Genomic DNA, 21975 nt, shown 5'->3' with positions numbered 1-21975 from the left:
CCCTTGCATTCCTGGCAGCCATGTGCTCGCGTGCTGCCGCTGCTGCTGGTCGAAACACCGGCGCTCTGACCTCCTCCTGCTCATCCTCCTCCTCCTTCTCCTCCTCCTCCAGATCCTCCTCATCTTCATCTGAGGAGGGCTGGAACTGAGCCGCTTGCTCATCAGGAAGCTGTAAGCCACGATGCTGTGCGATGTTGTGCAGTGTATAGCAGACCACGACCATTCTGGAGACCCTGTATGGTGTATACTGCAGGGTTCCACCTGATCGGTCAAGGCAACGGAAGCGCATCTTCAACAATCCAGTGGTTTGCTCGATGGTGGACCTGGTCGAAGTGTGGCTGGCGTTGTAGTGCTCTTCAGCCTCGTTAGCTGGCCTCCTGATCGACATCATTAGCCACTTCTTCAGGAGATTGCCTTTGTCACCAAGGAGCCATCCGTTAAGTTGGTTTGGTGGATTGAAAAGTGGAGGAACGCTAGAGTGCTGCAGGATAAAAGAGTCATGGCATCTTCCACAGAACTTGGCACAAACATGCAAGAACTCCTTCTCGTGGTTACACAGCAGCTGTACGTTGAAGGAGTAGAAGCCCTTTCGGTTGACAAAGATAGCTGGGTTGTGATGGGGCATCCTAAAGGCCACATGTGTGCAGTCTATGAGGCCCTGCACCATTGGAATGCCTGCCATATTTGCGAATCCAACCGAACGGGTGGTTATACTTGCTTGATCCCTTGTGAACTGGATGTAATTGTGGGCCTTAGCAAAAAGGGCATTGGTAACCCGGGTGATGCAACTGTGGGCGGCCGACTGGGAGATGCTGCTGATGATCCCTGGAAGGAGCCTGAGGCAAAGAAGTTGAGTGCGGTGGTGACTTTGACAGCCACTGGTAAGGGGTGTCCACCCGTTCCTCTGGGCACCAGGTCTTGCTGCAGCAGGCCGCAGATCTTTTGGACAACCTCTCACGAAAGTCTCAACCTCCTTTGGCACTATTGCTCACTCATGTTGAGGTAGCTCATCCTTTGTCTGTAAACACTCTGTCGGGGGTATCTCCTGCAGCGAGGTGCCTCGATGCGCTGGCGCCTTCTGCCCTGTGCAGCATCAGGTGGCTGAGCAGGAGTTTGGGATTCCTGCTGATGTTGCTGCTGAGAACCATTAAATCTAAGAAAAGAGTATATACAAATTATATGAATGTATATCTATACACTCAGGGATATATCTGTTTATACACTGTATGGATAGATCTGCGTTTATGTGTTCAACCATAAATGTTTTTCGATGCTTTGGCAACATAAGATGTACCTTGTCATGCCAATAAAGCGATTTGAATTGAAATTGAAATTGAATTGAATTGAGTTGCCTGGTTCTGCTGCTGCCCTGGATGGTTCTCATCCTCATCTGAGGTCCATGCAGGAAGAAAATGAATGGTTCCCATGCTGCTTGTAGATGCCTCCTTTGGGGAAGCGCTCATTGCAAGCGGTGAGAGGGTCTTCCAAGGAGGTCCCACAGTTGATGGAGTCAAGCTGCAGCACCTCTGACTTTGGAAGGCCTTCTAAAAGTGCTCAGTGACCTTTTAAAGCCAAGGTCTGGCACCTGCAAGTAATCCTTGCTGCAGTAAACGATGTCTTGTTAGACCTGCAGCAGTGAGGAGGTTTAGCTGGCGTGGTTCAGGAGGTGCGTGGAGCACGCCGAAATGCTGGAAAAATCACGAGGGCCTCTCAAAATAGGCTTATAGAGGCCTTTAACGAGCATTTAAGGATGTTAAATAGTGCAATGGCCAGCTGGAGGCGGGAGCGTTTCCCGACCTCCAAAACCGGTACCGGCAAAATCCTACGGAGGCGGGTTCCGAACCAAACCTCTTTGAATCTGATTTTCCCGCCTCCAAACCTGCCTCCTCCGTCAGAAAATCGGCCCCAAAGCTTTTCTTGAAGGGAAATTGGAAAAGTGCTCCACATCTGAGATAATGTAAGCTTATAATATGCTGACGTAAGAAAACTACTAGGCACTTGGTCTAAGCGTTAAACAAAGCTTTAATCAACTGTTTTACAACATGGAGGTCTAGTTGTGTCCTTCACTAGTTCCTGTTAAGAATGTCCTGCGCAAGCTGGGCCCGTGCCCGAGTATTTATACTCTCCCTGGACAGCGCCACCTGCAGGCCGCTCAGTATTATTTCATAAGTCTTTCTTTCATGAATGACTGGTTCATGTCATATGCTATGAAAGAAATTTATGTATTCATGCAGCACTTTGTCATATTGTCAGTCTCAAAACATTTTATACAATTTATTACTTTTGGTGTGTTGTTCTTGTCAAGCAAACGCGAAAGATATTTTGCACTACTGTTGTCATTTGTAGACCAGCATGTTATGCGTCCACCCTCAAATGCATCACAGCTATTGATGGGTGGACTAATTAGGTCCCGCCACAGACAGCAATGAGATGTTAGTTGTCTTAATTAATTTGGAATGTTGATCAAGCCACTGGGACAAATTCCCACTTTTCCAAGAGTGATATGGGATCTTTAATGTCGACACAAAGAGGCAGATGGTATCTCCCTTTAACATTTCATCTGAAGGACAGCACCTTCAACAGTGCAGCAATCCCTGATAGTTGCAATGGAGTGTCACCCTGAATTATACACATGCGTGGGACTCAAACCTTCAACCTTCAGATCCAAAAGAAAGAGTGCTATCAATCGATTCATTCTGACATGCTGCTTATATAAAGGCACATTAAGAGGACTAGGACACGAGAAAGCATGGAATGAGAACAGGCCATTCACTCATCAAGCCCATTCCTTCCAGAGACCATGGCCTAGAAATTCGACAACGCAAGAAAATGGGTGCGGGCGCTGCGATGCGAGATATGTCCGCGCCCGTTCAAAAAGCACAGGCAGCACGTCAACTTCATGCGACCTGCTAATTATCATGATTGTAGTGCACAGCCTAGCGCTGCACGTGCTGCTGACAGGTTGTGCGCTCAGCAGGAGGCCAAAGTTTGCGTTGCTCGAGCAAGGCTAACTTTACTTAAAGTTCGCCTGCTCCTCTTAAAGGCAGTCTGCACCTCCTAAAGGTGAGCTGCCTTCTGCTGCTCAAAAATGGTAAAAGTGCTTCAACACTAACAAAAATACCTCAACAGGCCAGGGTCTCAGACACAGCACTCCAGCTTTGTGCAGGGGGTCAACACTGGAAGAGAGGTCCTCTAACCACAGGGGACCAGAAGGCACTCAAGAAAGAATGATTGAACAACATCCCCGAGGCCGTCATTGCCAGCATTGCCACCTGGCTCCAGTGCCCAAAGAAGTTTCATGACCTCAAGGCGAGTGGCCAAGGTCAGTGAATGTATCTTCAAAAGCCGTCTCCTTCCAATTGCACCACTAGCCTCACACACTGCTCAATTCACCATACCCCCATCACTCACCTACCAACAATCTCTACCAAACACGAGGCACACCTCACATTCCTTGCTTCACCTCACTCCCTTGGAGGAGACGGTGTTGGCCATTCTTGGCAGGGGCATGGCTGAGCCCTTGGGCAGGGGCATGGCTGAGCCCTTGGGCAGGGGCATGGCTGAAAGAGTACAAGATACAGTATCCTCATACGTTATCCTCCTTTTCACATCCCACTTCCCCCTCATCCCACAATATCTGCTGATTTACAAGCTGCAGAAGGGGCTCCTCTTCTGCTTCTTCCTCTTACTCCTATTCCCTTTGCTGCCTCTGCACTTACTTACCCAAGGGGGACTGCAACTAGAGCCCCCAGGACTGGGAGCTAGTGGTGTTCTCAGAGGCCTTCCATTAAGAGCCAAAGCCTTGCAAACGTACAACAGCACTCACTGCACACTTTAACAACTTTTTAAATGTATTGTACCAAGCCACTACTCCAATAAAATGTAAAGAAACCAGTACAAAAGCAAAAATTTAAACTTACCTGAAAGTTGTGTGTCCCTTTAAGCGTCTGCAGCGGTTCCGTTGTACTGCGGCACGCATGTTCTGCCGTGCGTGGTTGGCCGAGGGCGTTAGTAAGAGCGGCGACATCCAAAATTCCAGATTGTGCGTCAATTTAGTGTTACACACCAATTGACGTCACGATCTGGATCATTTAAATATGCGAAGCGAGCGCAGGTAACAGCATCGCTGCCGATCTGCTCAAAATGGCGGCCACCACGTTCCGTGCCGGAAGCGGGCGAAAGTGAGGCGGCTGCCATTTTTTCTTCCAAACCAGCCTTAATGGCTGGCGCGAACGGCTCCAATTTCCTGGCCAATATGTAATGTTTGCTCGGTCATGAACTCTACCTAATGCCATTTAATTTGTTGAGGAAAGTTCAGCAAACTTACTTTTTGCTGCGCTAAGGAACTCCATAATATTAGATCCCTTTTACAATATTTCTATTTATTGAAAGAGGAAGTGAAATAGGAGACTTCTTCTTTCTGTCACCATCTGACTTTACATTTTTAAAATTTAGAAACAATTCTGGTTTTGTTAAAGTGCAGAGAGCCACAAAGGAATTCCTTGGAGCACTTCTAATCAGCAAACAGTTGGTAAGTAGCCCTGCAGTTTTGATGTGATTTGTGCAGTTGATGTAGCGGCAGTGTCCTTTTTAGTACAATGCCCACCAGCTATTGCACACTGCTTCTTTAAAGGAGCCATTTAGACAGTAGCAAGGTGCATTTACACTACGGGGCTGGTTTTATAAATGCATGCGCCCAGTGGGGAGCCCGACCACCCGGGAGCACGTCTCGGGAAATTGTAGCTGAGCTCCCCATGATTTTCTGCCCCCTAAAATGAATGGACAGAAAACTGTGAACGATCTGTGTCTAATTTTGCGATAACGGCTCCTGGTCCGCCAAGCTCTTATGTCCTGGCACTGAAGCGGTAAACCTACTTCTATATCATTTAATTAAAAACTGTCGATAGAAAGAAGTGGATATTTCTGCTTTAAGAGAGAGGTGTTGCCAAGTATACTCCAAGTACTGCTAACAAATAGAAAGCACGGAGTTCCTATCTATGCCCCGACTGTGTTACTGATTGCATCTGGTACTAATATTTTTTTAATTTAAACCATTACAAAACAAAGATTATTTCTGCTGCATTGCAAACTTACCCCAGAGTCGAATGGTTTTGATTTTTCAGAGCAGTGAAAATTCTTCAAATTGAGTCTGTGCTAAATTTCCTCTTGAAGCCTTGAAGCAAACAAAATCCTTGTTTAAGTGTGGAAAGGCATAGTAAATACTTCTGTTCTCTTTTTAGAAACTGATAATAAAGTGGTGTGATTGAGTAGATTTTATATATCATCCCACTGGATGAACTACATTTTCTCATTTCATCTAATATAACCTTGCTGTTAGTGAAGCATTAATGCCCATTACTTTCACCATGCGTCTCAATAGCAACAATTGGACATGAGGAATGAGGTTTGGGTTGCTAAATTTTGTGGGCAAAACAATGTACTGAAGGACTGCAAGGCACAGTACATGAGCCTGGGTGTGGGACTGTGTATGGGCAAATCATATGTTGTGTGCCATAGCCCTGGAATGGATTGGGATGGACCATACTCAAGATTATAAATTCCTCATTTCTGAATGTTGTTCAGAGAACAGATATATCCAGAAAGGTTGGATCTGGCGTCAAGATCTAAGAGTCTGCTATCCAGATCTCTTGAAATATTCTCAGGCAATAATATTGAATGTGTCACTGTCACCACACTGGGGTGGTTTCTAGCAGAAGTTCCTGCAACAACTAGGATTAGCTTGATCATAACACTGCTGACGGTCTAGCACAATGACTCTGGGATAAGTTTGTGCGGTACCAAACACTGCAGGGCTGATAACGCTGTCCTGGCGCAGTGCCGGTGGGACACTGCTCTTTGGGTGCGGTGAGCTGACTCCACATTATCGTACGAGGCCAGCTGAGTAACATAAATTCACAATGTTCCTGGCATACACCGCATAATGCACCGAGTACACCGGGGTCAAGGGGAGGGTTTTCCGGTGCCAGCAGCTCTTAAAGTGCTGCTTGTTGTCCTGCTATTGAAGAGGAACGCTTCCCAGCAGATTAAGGTGCGCTATGTATAATGGGTGCACAGCAGACCTCAGTGTCCAATAACATAGGATGCCTGAACTCAATGTGCATGAATCCTACGGGCACACAGTATCATACGAACAATGATGGACAGGTAAAGACCCTCTGGTCCATCCAGCCTGTCCCACAATCACGATACCTTGTGTATCACAATATATATCTCTCCACCCCAGCCGAAATCATGTGATCTCCTGGGAGAGGCAACATTTTTTTAAAAACTCAGCTCAATTTGGGGGGGAAAAAATCTGGGAAATTCCTCTCCGACCCATCTCGACAATCGAAACTAGCCCAGGAGCTCACTCTGGCCCTGAATTCCCCGTAGTACCTACCTTCTGTCAGAGGTGATCTCCTCCCCAGCCAGAAACAGGTCCAGCTCTCGCTTATCCATTATCTCCTCCTACATTTGGTGCACTAAAGCTTTTCCAGATTTTTTTTGCTTTAATATTTTCTAAGATTAAATTGAAAGGGAGAAAAATTTGGTTGGTTTGCACCTCCCATTAGCGCCTTAAGAGGGCGCTAATGGGGCGCAAAGCAAGTAACGCCCGGGTGCGGCGATGTTTGCACCGCTCGCTAAATTGACTAAACACTACCGCCACGATCACCTGCGCCCGCAGATCATGATGTCAGTCGAGCGTGCAATGCCCCGGTAGCGCCCAGGACCAGATATTGAGTGGCGCTCCCGGCCTTACCGCCTGCCGCTAGCAACGACAGGTTGAGGGGAGCGTTTTGCAGTTGGGAAGGGACTAGGGGAGCGCGATTTAAAGGCGACCACTTCCTGCCCTTTTTTTGTCGGCAACATTTTTACACCACGCATTGAGTGAGAGAGAGAGACTTCTGGAGAGATTCAACGCTGTGTTGAGGAGTTTTGGGTACTGAGCAGCATTTTGCAGGTTCATTTTGATTTGATCTTCCTTGCATTGATTTAGAAGAGACTATGGGAGTTGCACTCTGGGCCTGTCCATTATTCTTTCCAGCAGATTTGATGTACAGGTCTCTCCAGGCTGAGATTCAAGGCTGCAATGAGCAGGGTGTGGATGGAGAGCAAGATCGACCCTCCCCTTTAAGAACTGGCCGGCGCCAGTGTGTCTTGTGTTCCATTGCTGACTGACATCACATGAGCTTTGCCAGCGCTCTGAGGTAGCGCCTCGCTCCTCGGCGTTATCGCCTAAAGACAGGTGTGTAGCGCCTGATTTAGCGCTCCAATCACCTCCAGGGGCGATAGAAGCCAAGTTTGCAGCTGGAGGCGATAATTAGCGCCAGGCGCTAAACTTTGCGCCCAGCCGATAATTGCGCCCCAAGCGGAGCGATACCGAATTTCTCCCCCAAAATGTTTTTAAAATGTCAGTGCAGATATATTGATGCAACTGCACATATCTTTGTTTTAAAGTCTGGAACAGGACTATGTGATATAATTTAGCAAGTGACAATATCCCTTTAAAATACTGGCTGCTAAAGGTATTGTGAATGCGGGAGAATTTGAACCAAAAACAAAATATGCTACAAGTGCACAGCAGGTGTGCACCTGAAACAGAGCCTATTTTTCTCATTCAGATGCTGACTGATCTTAGCATTTTCTGGGTTTTTTTGAACTAGTTATTGTGGCAGCTGGTTCAGAAGGTGAGGGTGCACATATAGTTTTGTCACGTTGCATATGTCAGTCATGGAATCAATGTGTGGGGGGTGGGGTGGGAGGATCCAGATAAAACCGTACCCAACACCCCTTGATGAGAAGGTAAGAAAATCCCTGTCCAAATGCTCATTCCTGCACACAGGCCACTGCGAACAAAATATCCCCCTTGTCAAGCATGCAACACTATTAAGAATGTACAATCATGTCAGCAGAATCAAGTGTAGTAACATATGCCCCCCATCAATATCAAAAAATATACCACTTATTTGTAATGCTATGCAAAACTCTGAATTGTAATGGGTGAAATCTTGCTGGAGTGGGGCATCTCGCCGCGTGCTCCCTTAGACTTTTCCTGCACGCTTCAGCTTAAATAATGTTTGCACTGTTACTTGCTGCAAGTGCGAGCTGATGACGGCGAGGGCAACGGGGTACCTTGGACCTTAGTGAACGGCGAGGGCAACGGGGTACCTTGGACCTTAGTGAACGGCGAGGGCAACGGGGTATCTTGGACCTTAGTGAACGGCGAGGGCAACGGGGTATCTTGGACCTTAATGAACGGCGAGGGCAACGGGGTACCTTGGACCTTAGTGAACGGCGAGGGCAACGGGGTACCTTGGACCTTAGTGAACGGCGAGGGCAACGGGGTATCTTGGACCTTAGTGAACGGCGGGACCAACAGGGTACCTTGGACCTTAGTGAACGGCGAGGGCAACGGGGTACCTTGGACCTTAGTGAACGGCGAGGGCAACGGGGTATCTTGGACCTTAGTGAACGGCGAGGGCAACGGGGTATCTTGGACCTTAGTGAACGGCGAGGGCAACGGGGTACCTTGGACCTTAGTGAACGGCGAGGGCAACGGGGTATCTTGGACCTTAGTGAACGGCGAGGGCAACGGGGTATCTTGGACCTTAGTGAACAGCGAGGGCAACGGGGTACCTTGGACCTTAGTGAACGGCGAGGGCAACGGGGTATCTTGGACCTTAGTGAACAGCGAGGGCAACGGGGTATCTTGGACCTTAGTGAACGGCGAGGGCAACGGGGTATCTTGGACCTTAGTGAACGGCGAGGGCAACAGGGTATCTTGGACCTTAGTGAACGGCGAGGGCAACGGGGTATCTTGGACCTTAGTGAACGGCGAGGGCAACGGGGTACCTTGGACCTTAGTGAACGGTGAGGGCAACGGGGTATCTTGGACCTTAGTGAACGGCGAGGGCAACGGGGTATCTTGGACCTTAGTGAACGGCGAGGGCAATGGGGTATCTTGGACCTTAGTGAACGGCGAGGGCAACGGGGTATCTTGGACCTTAGTGAACGGCGAGGGCAACGGGGTACCTTGGACCTTAGTGAACGGCGAGGGCAACGGGGTACCTTGGACCTTAGTGAACGGCGAGGGCAACGGGGTACCTTGGACCTTAGTGAACGGCGAGGGCAACGGGGTACCTTGGACCTTAGTGAACGGCGAGGGCAACGGGGTACCTTGGACCTTAGTGAATGGCGAGGGCAACGGGGTATCTTGGACCTTAGTGAACGGCGAGGGCAACGGGGTACCTTGGACCTTAGTGAACGGCGGGACCAACAGGGTATCTTGGACCTTAGTGAACGGCGGGACCAACAGGGTACCTTGGACCTTAGTGAACGGCGAGGGCAACAGGGTATCTTGGACCTTAGTGAATGGCGAGGGCAATGGGGTACCTTGGACCTTAGTGAACGGCGAGGGCAACGGGGTATCTTGGACTTTAGTGAACGGCGAGGGCAACAGGGTATCTTGGACCTTAGTGAACGGCGAGGGCAACGGGGTATCTTGGAACTTAGTGAACGGCGAGGGCAACGGGGTATCTTGGACCTTAGTGAACGGCGAGGGCAACGGGGTATCTTGGACCTTAGTGAACGGCGAGGGCAACGGGGTACCTTGGACCTTAGTGAACGGCGAGGGCAACGGGGTATCTTGGACCTTAGTGAACGGCGAGGGCAACGGGGTACCTTGGACCTTAGTGAACGGCGAGGGCAACGGGGTACCTTGGACCTTAGTGAACGGCGAGGGCAACGGGGTATCTTGGACCTTAGTGAACGGCGAGGGCAACGGGGTACCTTGGACCTTAGTGAACGGCGAGGGCAACGGGGTATCTTGGACCTTAGTGAACGGCGAGGGCAACGGGGTATCTTGGACCTTAGTGAACGGCGAGGGCAACGGGGTACCTTGGACCTCAGTGAACGACGAGGGCAACAGGGTACCTTGGACCTTAGTGAATGGCGAGGGCAACGGGGTATCTTGGACCTTAGTGAACGGCGAGGGCAACGGGGTATCTTGGACCTTAGTGAACGGCGAGGGCAACGGGGTACCTTGGGCCTCAGTGAACGGTGGGACCAACAGGGTACCTTGGACCTTAGTGAACGGCGAGGGCAACGGGGTACCTTGGACCTTAGTGAACGGCGAGGGCAACGGGGTACCTTGGACCTTAGTGAACGGCGAGGGCAACGGGGTATCTTGGACCTTAGTGAACGGCGAGGGCAACGGGGTACCTTGGACCTTAGTGAACGGCGAGGGCAACGGGGTATCTTGGACCTTAGTGAACGGCGAGGGCAACGGGGTATCTTGGACCTTAGTGAACGGCGAGGGCAACGGGGTGCCTTGGACCTCAGTGAACGACGAGGGCAACAGGGTACCTTGGACCTTAGTGAATGGCGAGGGCAACGGGGTATCTTGGACCTTAGTGAACGGCGAGGGCAACGGGGTATCTTGGACCTTAGTGAACGGCGAGGGCAACGGGGTACCTTGGGCCTCAGTGAACGGTGGGACCAACAGGGTACCTTGGACCTTAGTGAACGGCGAGGGCAACGGGGTATCTTGGACCTTAGTGAACGGCGAAGGCAACGGGGTATCTTGGACCTTAGTGAACGGCGAGGGCAACGGGGTATCTTGGACCTTAGTGAACGGCGAGGGCAACGGGGTACCTTGAACCTTAGTGAACGGCGAGGGCAACGGGGTATCTTGGACCTTAGTGAACGGCGGGACCAACAGGGTACCTTGGACCTTAGTGAACGGCGAGGGCAACGGGGTACCTTGGACCTTAGTGAACGGCGGGACCAACGGGGTATCTTGGACCTTAGTGAACGGCGAGGGCAACGGGGTATCTTGGACCTTAGTGAACGGCGAGGGCAACAGGGTATCTTGGACCTTAGTGAACGGCGGGACCAACAGGGTACCTTGGACCTTAGTGAACGGCGAGGGCAACGGGGTATCTTGGACCTAGTGAACGGCGAGGGCAACGGGGTACCTTGGACCTTAGTGAACGGCGAGGGCAACGGGGTATCTTGGACCTTAGTGAACGGCGAGGGCAACGGGGTATCTTGGACCTTAGTGAACGGCGAGGGCAACGGGGTACCTTGGACCTTAGTGAACGGCGAGGGCAACGGGGTACCTTGGACCTTAGTGAACGGCGAGGGCAATGGGGTACCTTGGACCTTAGTGAACGGCGAGGGCAACGGGGTACCTTGAACCTTAGTGAACGGCGAGGGCAACGGGGTACCTTGGACCTTAGTGAACGGCGAGGGCAACGGGGTATCTTGGACCTTAGTGAACGGCGAGGGCAACGGGGTATCTTGTTAACCATACGGTTTAAGGATTGAGAAAGAAACAGAGGGATGACAGAGAAGGAGGGTGAATTAGAGTTTAACTAGGTACAGAAAGGGAAATAAAGAGAGGGAAATAAAGATTGGATTAAGAGAGAGGAAAAAAGAGACAAAAAGGGAAAATTAAGAAAAAACATTTTAAAATTAAAAATTAGAAATAAGAATTTACTGCATGCAGGAATGAGACTCAACAGTTTTTAAGTTGTTCCCTTTCTGGACGAGGGAGGTTGATTGGCATTGTATTAACAACTAGCATATTGTTAAAAGGGTAGTTAGCTATTAGCCCTAACCTTTTGTGTTGAGCTTAATGGGCAATAAATGTGCAAATCCAGCACATTCTTTAAAAAAAGGAAGGCTAAGGGCGAGATGCTGTTTGTGTGAAGCAAACGGTGGAGCGACATAAATCAACCAGCAAATTCTGAAGCTTCGCAATTCATAGCATCTCTCTTAATCTCCTGAACTTTCTGGCTGATCTGTATTATTGATGCTGGCGTTATTTTTCAAGAGAAAGATTTAGCACATCTTTAGAAAAGTTCCCAACAATATAATTCATTGGATGTTCTGTCTTTTGATAGGAGAACAGTGAATGTGTTTGTGATGGCCTTGTACGCTGCAATATGTTTGACTCTGCTTTATGGTCTGACGGCCACCACAACAACACAAGCTGATATGAATGACAGGTAGGTTTAGTACATTACAATCTGTTGTATCTGCTACAATAAACCTAGTCCCTAAAAATATTACTGCATTTTTGCCACTAAGACCGCCTATTTCCACCTCCTGAACATCGCCCGTCTCCACCCCGCCTCAGCTCATCCGCTGCTGAAACCCTCATTCATGCCTTTGCTCTCTAGACTTGACTATTCCAACGTACTCCTGGCTGGCATCCTATGTTCTACCCTCCGTAAACTTGAGGTCATCCAAAACTCGGTTGCCCGTGTCCTAACTCGCACCAAGTCCCGTTCACCCATCACCCCTGTGCTCGCTGACCTACACTGGCTCCCGGTTAAGCAACGCCTCGATTTAAAAATTCTCATCCTTGTGTTCAAATCCCTCCACTGCCTCGCCCCTCCCTATCTCTGTAATCTCCTTCAGCCCCACAACCCCCGAGATATCTGCGCTCCTCTAATTCTGCCCTCTTGACCATCTCTGATTATAATTGCTCCACTATTGGTGGCCGTGCCTTCTGTTGCCTAGGCCCTAAGCTCTGGAATTCCCTCCCTAAACCTCTCCGCCTCTCCACCCTCCTTTAAGACGCTCTTTAAAACCTACATCTTTGACCAAGCTTTTGGTCACCTGCCCTAATATCTCCTTATGTGGCTCGGTGTCAAATTTTGTTTTATAATGTTCCTGTGCAGCGCCTTGGGATGTTTTACTACGTTAAAGGTGCTATATAAATACAAGTTGTTGTTGCTTTGTTTCCATTATGGTGCAAAGTTTCATATTTTATAATAGTTTTCATTCCACCACTATTACTGGGCTCTTCCTTTGTGCTACAATTGTTCCAGTGTTTACTCTGTATTTCATTGGACATTTCCTCCATAAACACACAAGCAAGGTTATGGCAAGTATGGAAAGAATTCACTGTTTAGCATATCAATGAGCGTGAGCACATGCTGAAAATCAATAGGACAATACAAGGGATGCCAGGAAAAGTAAGATAGATATTCTTAGGTTCAAATTGAACAAAAAAATGAAATATTGATTTAATTTTGTGGACATTGTTTGAAGAGCAGGGGAATTATCCCTAGTGTCTTGGCCAATATTTATCCATCAATCAACATCACTAAAAAAAAATGATCTGGTCATTATCACATTGCTGTTTGTGGGAGCTTGCTGTGAGTAAATTGGCTGCCATGTTTCCTACATTACAACAGTGACTTCACGTCAAAAAGTCCTTCATTGGGTGTAAAGCGCTTTGGGACGTCCTGAGGTAGTGAAAGGTGCTATAGAAATGCAAGTCTTTCTTTCAAAGTGGATAAGTTCACATCTGCCACCTTTGTGCTCACTCACTTAACCTGTCTATATCCCTTTGCAGCCTCTTTACGTCCACCTCACAGCTTACTTTCCCACCTAGCTTTGTATCGTCAACAAACTTGGATATATTTCACTCGGCCCCCCTCATCTAAATGGAGGTCACCCCGGGGGCCCGTGTCTCAAACCTCTACCAATACTGGTTCATAAGTGACTGCAAATAGGTGTGGAACTGCAGCCCAACTTAGGTCGTTGTTCCTCACCTGTTTCCATTCAGTGCTTTCCAGACAGAACAGCCATGATTAACAACTCACTGTTCTGGCAATCATGGATATAATTCACATCCTGGGCTACAGCACACTGGTGCATTTAAAAAAAGACTATCCAGGACAGCCACTAACTCCCACTCAAACTCTTCTCAATAGGTAGGATGGGGCCAGTGAGGGTCATGGGAACCTCCAGAGTCTATGATCATTTGGGACAAGTGAAGCCACAAGCAGTGTAAGATGGACAGTGACAGCCTTTCCTTCCCTTTCCCTCCTTCAACAACAACAACTTGCATTTATATAGCCCCTTTAACCTAGTAAAACGTCCCAAGGCACTTCACAGGAGCGTTATAAAACAAAATCTGACACCGAGCGACATAAGGAAGTGTTTGGGCAGATGACCAAAAGCTTGGTCAAAAATGTAGGTTTTAAGGAGCATCTTAAAGGAGGAAAGAGAGGTAGAGAGGTTTAGGGAGGGAATTCCAGAGCTTAAAGCCTTGGCAGCTGAAGGCACAGCCACCAATGGTTGTGCGATTAAAATCAGGGATGCTCAAGGGGCCAGAATTAGAGGAGCGCAAAGATCTCGAAGGGTAAACAGTAAACAGCGTGCTTTAATTCTATGCACATTTCAGTGGTCTGATTGGCAACTGCTGAGCCTTCTTGAGCTAGACAAATGGAACTGAGTGACAAGCCAATCCAGAACTCAAATCCACTTTACCTGTGTGTCCTATTAGGCTGCTTTCTATATTGCTTTTTCCCTTCAAATTTCTTCCTTCCTCTTCAGAAGACACTGACCCACGCTGGGGTACAGTGCCATAGGTGTTGGTAGCCCTCAGGTACCCACTCCTGTGACCATTCTTCATACATGAGTTTAGACAGTGAATACTGATGGACTGTTCAACATAAGGCATCACAGCCAGCCTGACCCTGTTCTCACCAAACAGCCACATATATACACGTTTCAGCACATTGCACACCCATCAGGAGTGCTATCTCTGCTTGGGTTTCTTTCTAATCCCTATCCCTGATGCTCTGAGAACCACTGTAGGACCTAAACTGTTGCGATCAGCTAACTGGGCATGCACTGAGGATTGAAACTGCAACTTTTCTGGTCTGTAGAGTTTAGTACCACTTGGACAATGGGCCAGAAATTCCTAAACGGGGCTTGCAGCGTGTGCAAGCCCCGTATTTGCACTTACCCCGCGCTACTGCAGATCAGCTCCAGGGACGCCTGGACTTGGTGTTTGAAAAAGAAGATTCCCGGGCAGCGTGTGACGTCACACCGCCCAGGAGTGCAGCCAGCGCGAAGCCAGGAGCGTGCAGTGCAAGTGAGACACGCCCCTTGAGGTCTCAGTTTCACTGGACACGCCCCCAATGTATCTGTCAAGCTGCTAAGCATTTTTACATGCAAAGCAGCAGTTTAAATAGGTTTTTGGAAGTTTTTTGAAGATTTTGGTAACTTTTATAAACTTTTTAAAAAGTTTACATTATTTTGAGTAATCTGAAGTAGTTTTAAAGAGAATTAAAGCAATTTAAAGACTTTTAAAAGCCCTAAAAGAATTTTTTAAATTCCATTTATTTATTTAGCAATGTTGTCGTCATACGTGTCTTCACACTGTTCCCTTTGGGGAACTGTATGAAGTGGTGGAAGGATTTATGGCCATGATTAACGCTCATTCCGTGACCGTAACCATCTTTGAACCAGCCATTAGGGCGGTTAGTCCTATGGCGGGAGGGTTTTACGGGCTCCCACAAGCTATACAAGGAGGGGGGGCCACGCACACCCACAGACGCAAATATCCCACTGGATGTCAACCCAGAATTTAGAGCCGGAGCTCCGACTCCACTTGCCGGGACTGTCTGGAGCGGGGTTCGAAACCCTACCCTGATCTGGCCCAGCGGCGGGGATCCTACCGCTATGACAAAGGCCCAATCCGATTAGCAACTTAAAATGGCAGCATAGGGCTCCAGTCACGGGGAGGGAAAAGGCGCAGGAAACGTATGGGTGTCACCTTTTGTGCGGAGTGGGCCTTTTGCGTAGCAGTAAGCATCCCCGCCGCTGGGCCAGAAGGAGTAGGGTTTTGAACCCCACTCCAGACAGTCCCGGCAAGTGGAGTCGGAGCTCCAACTTTAAATTCTGGGTGGACATCCAGCGGGATACTTGCGTCCGTGGGTGTTGGTGGCCACCCACCACCCCCCCTCCTCAGATGGGTTGTGGGAGCCCGTAAAACCCTCCCGCCATAGGACTAACCACCCTAATGGCTGGTTCAAAGATGGTTACGGTCACGGAATGAGCGTTAATCACGGCCATAAATCCTTCCACCACTTCAAACAGTTCCCCAAAGGGAACAGTGTGAGGATACGTACGATGATGACCTATTGCGCAATGCACCTCCTTGGACCCTCAGTCGCAGATGCGAGGGGGCAAGTCGTGCAATTGTTAAATTTTTTATTTTATTGACATGTAATATGTTGGCCCAGTAATTCCCTTCCAAATGCGCTAGTACGGTTGGGGTACTTACGCATCTGGCCGGATGAAATGCCGGTTTTCAGCATGCACAGTGCATGTGGGGAAAACCGGCATTTCCTGTCCTCTGAACGAAGGTGTTGAGAGGCAGAACGCGTGCGACTGCACAGGCAGCGCGTGCGCAGTATAATTCGCCGCTTTCATTAATGCTTTCAGTGAGGTCAAGTCATTACAACTTACACATGAAAAAATCATGGGTACAATTGCTGCAGAGGCTGCGGAGGAAGATATTTCTTATCGTGGAGCTTCTGAAAGTATGTATGTCTGTACAGGTAGACTATCCTTTATCCGAAAACCTCAGGACCAGCCGAGTTTCGGATAAAGGAGAATTTCGGATTTCGGAAGGTGGGTCGGCGGGGGGTCGTGCGCACGACTTACGCTGACGCTCAGCGTAAGTCAGTCGGGGTCGGCGGGGGTCGGGGCCCGCGGGGGGGTCGGCGGTTGTCGGGGCTGGCGGGGTCCGCAGGGGGGTCGGCGGTTGTCGGGGCTGGCGGGGTCCGCAGGGGGGTCGGCGGTTGTCGGGGCTGGCGGGGTCCGCGGGGGGGTCGGCGGCTGGCGGGGTCGGCGGTTGTCGGGGTCCGCGGGGGGGTCGGCGGTTGTCGGGGCTGGCGGGGTCGGCGGGGGGGTCGGCGGCTGGCGGGGTCGGCGGTTGTCGGGGCTGGCGGGGTCCGCGGGGGGGGGTCGGCGGTTGTCGGGGCTGGCGGGGTCCGCGGGGGGGTCGGCGGTTGTCGGGGCTGGGGGGGTCGGCGGTTGTCGGGGCTGGCGGGGTCCGCGGGGGGGTCGGCGGTTGTCGGGGTCCGCGGGGGGGTCGGCGGTTGTCGGGGCTGGCGGGGGGGTCGGCGGGGGGTCGTGCGCACGACTTACCCTTTATCCGAACTTCCGCAACCGGAACCCTCTAAAAACCGAAGGTTTTTTCGTTCAGCTTAAGTCGTACGCACGACTTACGGTGAACGAAAAAACCTTCGGTTTTTAGAGGGTTTCGGTTTTCGGAAGTCCGGATAAAGGGTAGTCTACCTGTATATATTCCTTTGCGTGTTATGTATATTTTCCTTTACTTATGTGTATGAATGTATTATTTAATTATGACTTTCAGAGAAAGTAACTTATTGGAAAATCATAATTAAAAACATACATTCATACACATTAGTAAAGGAATATAAAACATACATACATATACGTAAAGGAATATATGTGGACATACATACATAACTCATTCTCACATTCCATTCACACAGCCACAATTGCTCCTTCTACCTACCGTTCTGAAAACCCTTTAAAAGAAAAAAATTTAAACTTTAAAACTTACTTAAAATTTCTTAAAATAACTTCCCTCCCTTTCCCAAACAAAAATATTGCATTTCAAAAGCTCCACGATAAAATATATCTTCCTCCGCAGCCAATGAACAACTTTACACTTGCTTTTTTCAAGTGTAACTTCTAAGGACTTACCCTCACTGAATCCATCATTGAAATCCACAAAGTTCACTGCGCAAGCGCTGCCTGTGCAGTCGCACCCGCTGTGAATAGACCTCGGGTCTGGAAATGCCGGCGTTCCCCGCATGCACTGTTCCTGCTGAACGCCGGCATTTCCAACGGCCAGATGCGTGAGTAACCCGAACGTACTCACGCTTCTGGCCGTGAATTTCTGGCCCAATGTATTTATCCACTAGGCCATTGGGGGGAAAACCCAATGCACTATTATCAACTAAAACACAAAAATGCAAGCTGCAAAAATCTGCGTGAGCTTTCCTGGTCTCCTGTTGTAACATGGGCGGGAGACCAGCAGAGCCCCTAGAAAAACGATGTTAATGGTAATTTTCAGCCATTTCCCTGGGAGTTCCACCAATCCGCAGCCAGAGTTACAATGGGAAAACCTCTGCAACATCTCAGGGTCACACTCTTTTCTTTAAAAAAAATTCAACTTCGTAGGTCCTCATTTTATGAACTTTGTTTTAAAGCTGCAACTGGAAGTGTTTGACATTTGCTCAACTGTGGCCAGGATCATTCTGCATGGTAAGAATTTTGCAAAAATGTTATATTCATAGGTTTTTGTAAAGCAAAGCACAGGTGTTTGATTTTGGAAATGACAGGGCTCCTGGGGTACTGTTGATTAGAATAATGCCCATTGTTTTGCATGTGCCTTGTATCCAGTCCAAAACTGGGCAGAGGGCATGTTACAAGGGGCGGGGTCATGGGATAAATTCTGTGGTTTGCTTTGCTCTTAAAGCTAATGCTTCAATTTCACAAAGTACAAAATTAAGTTTAAAAAAAAAAACTTTTGTTTTTAAAAATAGACTTCTGGTATTCGTTTACATTTCAGAAATGTCCAAATAAGCCACTCAAAAACCAGACCAAATCCAAGGGCATGAATGGAGTTAGACTAGTTTAGTTCTTTCTCGGAGGTGAGCCTCCTGACTTCTGCATGCCGCTCCTATGAGTGGGTTGAATGAGAATTGTGGACCTCACTCAGCTATAACAGGCACGGTTTAATGTCCCCCAAATCCTAGGACTTTGTCAGTGACACCCTGTTTAGGAATTAACGGCTCACTAGCTATTCTATCGACATCTTGAACTGTACCTTTGTGCCACTAGCTTGAGGTACTGGGAGAGTGTGTTAACTCTTTTCCCAGAATAGCTGATTACATTGGGCCCTGGGCAGACAGCAAGTTAGGCTGCAGCTGATTATTCTTAACTTTAGTTCTTTATGCAGTAATAACATTTACCAAAATGGTCACAGATATAGTTAATCTCCCGATGGATGGTCTGCAGACTGGGGCATGGTTGTGGACTTCAGCTGCTAACCTGGCCAGTTATCCCTTTACGGCTCAGGTACTTCCTTTTGGGAAGTGGTCTAAATAGGTCCTCATGTCAGTTAGAGGCTAATTATTGTTTCTAGAAGTTTCTCTAAATCGGCAGCTATTTGGCTATTCCTTATCTCAACAACCCCTACAGGTTAACTCAAGGTCAATATAACAGGAAATAAATGGGTTTTTTTCTCGTATAGTTTTTTTTAAAGAGTCCATCCAGTTGTGATTTGTTTTATACAAAGCAGGTCATCTATAGTGTGACAAATCCTCTCTCAATTTTTATTTTAAATTATGGTTCTGATTTTTAGTTGGCCATACTGCAAACATTAGAAAAGTCAGAGATGAAAAAAGGCCCTCTGCCCCATTGGAACTCGTCCATTAGTTATTAACTTTCCTGTAAGTACGGAAGGTGCTTCCTCTTGCAGGCAGGAAGCACTAGAAACAATACCTTCTCAGAAAACAAAAGGTTAATAATCATTATCTTCAAAACTATAGTGTACAACCAACTGTTTCTGATTCAGCAATCCTGTTCAGTTGGATAGAAATGTGCCCAAGGTGTACTTAATCAACACTGTCTTCCTCAATGTGTTCCATGTGTGATAGACAACCAGTGTGCTGCAACACCTTCATGGAGCAATGCGTGTGCTGCAACACCTTCATGGAGCAATGCGTGTGCTGCAACACCTTCATGGAGCAATGCGTGTGCTATATCACAGGTAGATCTACCAACCCACCTTCCTCCCTAAATCTGAGTGGTAGCTCCCAACCATTGTCCCTCCAAAGTGGTTCTAAACCTACTCCAGGGTCTGAGGTGAAAGGCCAGTGCTCTGTAATACAATCCGGCACAAGATTATTACTATGTCCTCTTAAAATAAATCTACAGTCTAATTATTTGCCAATTCAGCTGAGTGAGGATACCAGCTGAGCAATCATGATGTAAAAATAAAAATACAGAAACAAAAATAACAAAAAAATGTCAATTTCTTTAGACTTTTTCAGCTCAAAAGTGTCGGATTCCAAAAGTTGTGACGGGATGGACTATACATGGACTCTGGTAATTGGAAAGAACTATTAACTATCTGTTAACTGGCTGAAATTCTATTGTATCTGTGGAACTTAGTGGTTTAATTTGCTGTAGGCATATTGCAAAACCGATTGAGGATATTTTCACACAACTCATTACAAAAAAGCCATGTGTGTTTACCTCACACCAACATGGAAGTCAGATTCACGTTTATGGTTTGGATGCCAAGAGCACTATTCCAGTGACATTTATTCATATTTTTGGGATAACAGTACAATTAGCATCACTTGGTAACCAACATCCACTATTTGCGACAAAAATATGGAAAGGCACAAGATTACAGCACAAACTTAAGCACCAACAACCCTGAGGAAATTGACAAATACTTTATTAAAGTTGGTACATTCAATTAACTTCAACTTAAATTCCTGTGTCAGGAAATTAAGCACAGCAAGCCAATCTGAAACCTCCTCCTGTCATATCAACATAAGGAAATGACAGACAGAAAAAGACACACTGGACCCCCTAGCCTGTTCCACAATTATGATGCCCCATGAGTCACGATACAGACCCTACTCACCCTGAGCCACAGAATCAACTAGGAGAGTCGGAAAACCAGTCAGAAATCCAAGGCCAAATTAGAGAAACAACTCTGGAAAATTCCTCTCCTACCCCTTTAGGCGACGGAAGCAAGTCCAGGAAATCACATTGACCCTGATTTATATCACAGGGGTACGAGGTGATCTCTGTCCCAGCTACAAGCATGTCCAGCTCTCTCTTGAAAGAATACAGCGAATTATCATTCATCGCAGGAGCCAGCATCCTGTTCCGCAGGTCCACTATTCTCTGGGAAGATAAAAACCGCCTAACATCCAGCCTAGTTCTTCTTTTGTGTAACTTGTAAGCGCGACCCCGGCCCTCCCTAGCCTACCCAGTTGAAATAATTGGTTCACATGAACACAATCTAATCCCTTCATTATTCTTTAACCCTGGATCAAATCACCCCAGAGTCTACATTTTGCTAAAGTATACAGACCCGGCTTTTTGAGCCTATCTCATCCTTCCAGTGACGTCTGTAGTTTAAATTCTAGTTCAGTACTTGCAGCGGCAGCAGCGGGAGCAGCGGACCTGCGAGGGAGCAGCGGCTGTGGGTGAAGTAGTTGACTCAGAGCCTAGGGTCCTGAATTTAAATAAAGGAAACTACGATGGTATGAGGCGCGAGTTGGCTAGGATGGATTGAGGAGCGTTACTTAAAGGGTTGACGGTGGATAGGCAATGGCAAACATTTAACGAATTTGTTCATCCCTGTTTGGCATAAAAATAAAACAAAAAAGGTGATTCAACTGTGGCTACCAAGGGAAATTAGGGATAGCATAAGATCCAAGGAGAGGACATATAAATTAGCCAGAAAAAGCAGCAAACCTGAGGATTGGGAGCAGTTTAGGATTCAGCAAAGGAGGACAAAGGGATTAATTAAGAGGGGGAACATAGAATATGAGAGTAAGCTTGCAGGGAACATAAAAACTGACTGTAAAAGCTTCTATAGATATATGAAGAGAAGAAGATTGGTGAAGTCAAGTGTAGGTCCCTTGCAGTCAGAATCAGGGGAATTTATAATGGGGAACAAAGAAATGGTAGACCAATTAAATACATACTTTGGTTCTGTCTTCGCTAAGGAGGACACAAATAACCTCCCAGAGATGTCGGGGAACATAGGGTCTAATGAGAGGGAGGAATTGAATGAAATCAATATTTGTAGGGAAATGGTGTTAGGGAAATTGATGGGATTGAAGGCCGATAAATCCCCAGGGCCTGATAATCTACATCCTGGGGTACTTAAGGAAGTGGCCCTAGAAATAGTAGATGCATTGCTGGTCATCTTCCAAAATTCTATAGACTCTGGAACAGTTCCCATGGATTGGAGGGTAACTAATGTAACCCCACTATTCAAAAAAGGTGGTAAAGAAAACGGGGAATTACAGACCGGTAAGCCTGACATCGGTAGTGGGGAAAATGCTAGAGTCCATTATAAAAGATGTAATAGCA

The 21975-nt window shown here is 47.7% G+C and overlaps 1 protein-coding gene across 1 annotated transcript in view; it reads left to right on the top strand.

Annotated features, from left to right (window-relative positions):
• Positions 1 to 4437: 4437 nt before the first annotated feature.
• Positions 4438 to 21975, top strand: part of rnaset2l (ribonuclease T2, like) — a 58282-nt gene continuing 40744 nt past the window's right edge. The window contains exons 1-4 of the mRNA XM_085973589.1: positions 4438 to 4531; positions 11907 to 12011; positions 18057 to 18111; positions 19895 to 19959. Coding sequence (XP_085829715.1) covers positions 11929 to 12011; positions 18057 to 18111; positions 19895 to 19959 — 203 coding nt within the window. The 5' untranslated portion in view covers positions 4438 to 4531; positions 11907 to 11928. The remainder of the gene's footprint in view (positions 4532 to 11906; positions 12012 to 18056; positions 18112 to 19894; positions 19960 to 21975) is intronic.

Source organism: Somniosus microcephalus, chromosome 34, assembly GCF_052327205.1.
Source record: "Somniosus microcephalus isolate GS21.2 chromosome 34, FLI_Smic_1.0, whole genome shotgun sequence".
Taxonomy (NCBI): Eukaryota; Metazoa; Chordata; class Chondrichthyes; order Squaliformes; family Somniosidae; genus Somniosus; species Somniosus microcephalus.
Note: the sequence above shows the minus strand (reverse complement) of the source record. Positions and strands in the feature narration are given on the sequence as shown.